Consider the following 1,621-nt stretch of genomic DNA (forward strand, 5'->3'; position numbering starts at 1 on the left):
GGCGTCATTTGAAGGATCAAGCTCGACGAAAATGGTTCACATTAGTGAATACTAATGCCATCTCTTAGAATTTTCAGGTACTTATCAGACTGCCTAGTAGTCTTCTTCTTTTTATGAAAATATTTGTATGTAGCCTTGTGTAATTGGTAGTAAATCTATATTTAGCGGTAAGAAATCAGTAAGTAACTCCCAATCCTATTTTCCCGATCGCCGCCACATGTTTTTCAACGCACACTTTATCGAGTCTTCTTTTTAGACCACTGCGTGTTTCAATGCTAGTCTGCCCATGTGCAAACGTGCGCGTATCAACCTAGTGTATAGTAGGGGTACCTTTTAAGTGCACAATTCATGGAATTATTCAATAAAAGAATATTTATGTTTCTGAGTATTATTAAAAAATAGTCTATTTTTTACAGCTCCGCATCTAGCGATGGTACTCAAGGAACTGAAGAATCTCAGTCCACTATGGATGATATCGACATGGAATTTGTGCTGCAGAAGACGGATGTGAAACCTGTCAAGTGCAAAATGTGTTTAAAAGTTATCAATAAGTCGGGTAGATCAGAAGTATTAATTCAGTGCGATAGCTGTAGTGGAAACAGTATGTTATAATATGTAAAATATTGTAAGATGGCTAGCAGCAGTTACAGCTTTGAAAAAATATGTAATCGATTAATCAAATATCAATGTATTATTGGGCGGTACGTGTTGCAAAACTAAAATGTTTCTTTTGCAAGGAAAGAAATCGACACTGTCAAAAACTGTTCGCTGATATTTGTTAATTACGAGTCTATAATTTTTATTAGCTGAATTTGGAAAAATATGCACAAAATTTGAACTTGCAATCCGTCTGACACTAATTTTGTCCTTAAAATGCAATTTTGAACTGTGTAATAAAATAACCTTTTTAATATGGTTACTTATTTCTTTTTGAATCTATCCTTTTCTAAGATGTCTGCTTTGCTCGTTTGGCGTACGTTACTTTCCAAATAAATTTTAAAAACTTGTAACCAATGTGTACCATTTCGAATTGCGTTATTGTTTGTGTAGAAGTATTTAGTTCTACACCGTCAAACAGATTTTCTTCCAAACAATTCGAAATTAAGGCATTAAAAGGTAGGGAGATATAAAAATATAAATAAAAACGATTTATATGAATAAATTTAATATGGGATCAAATTTTCATTTATGCAAGTGCTCCTTTTGGGCAGAACGCATGAACAGGTTTTACTTTTGGAGTAAATTAAAGGATTGCTTAAATAATCTCTGTTAGAGTATGAACTTGCGGTGTTTGCTAGAGTTCTTCTTCTTTCTTCACAGTAAGAAAGTTTTTTACACGATTCCATTCCACGTCACTTACTCTAATAATTTTCTAAATATATTATTTCCCTAATTTTACTTCCAGAAGTTACTGATTTTAATTATAGAATTTCGAAAGATCGAATTTTTTCGATGCTTTCAGCAGGAGGCAAAACTATTGCGAATAACACTGATCCTTGTGATCTTTTCCATCTTAATGCTTCAACTGTCGGAGGTTGGTGCCCTCCTCGGTATATAACAAAACTCGATTAAGATTACGTTGGAAACTAATTGGTCCATATAATGCGTAGTAAATTTGCAA

At 33.4% G+C, this 1,621-nt stretch overlaps 1 protein-coding gene across 3 annotated transcripts in view; it reads left to right on the top strand.

Moving 5' to 3' along the window:
- LOC117174965 overlaps positions 1-920 on the top strand; it is a 183,973-nt gene extending 183,053 nt beyond the window's left edge. For 2 of the 3 annotated variants that reach the window (XM_033364436.1, XM_033364437.1), the window contains one exon: positions 417-920. In XM_033364436.1, the coding sequence (XP_033220327.1) occupies positions 417-612 (196 nt within the window). In that variant the 3' untranslated portion in view covers positions 613-920. The remainder of the gene's footprint in view (positions 1-416) is intronic. The other variant, XR_004467410.1, reaches the window with a different exon arrangement.
- The last annotated feature ends 701 nt before the right edge of the window (positions 921-1,621 follow it).

The sequence above is a fragment of the Belonocnema kinseyi genome, chromosome 6 (assembly GCF_010883055.1).
Source record: "Belonocnema kinseyi isolate 2016_QV_RU_SX_M_011 chromosome 6, B_treatae_v1, whole genome shotgun sequence".
NCBI lineage: Eukaryota > Metazoa > Arthropoda > Insecta > Hymenoptera > Cynipidae > Belonocnema > Belonocnema kinseyi.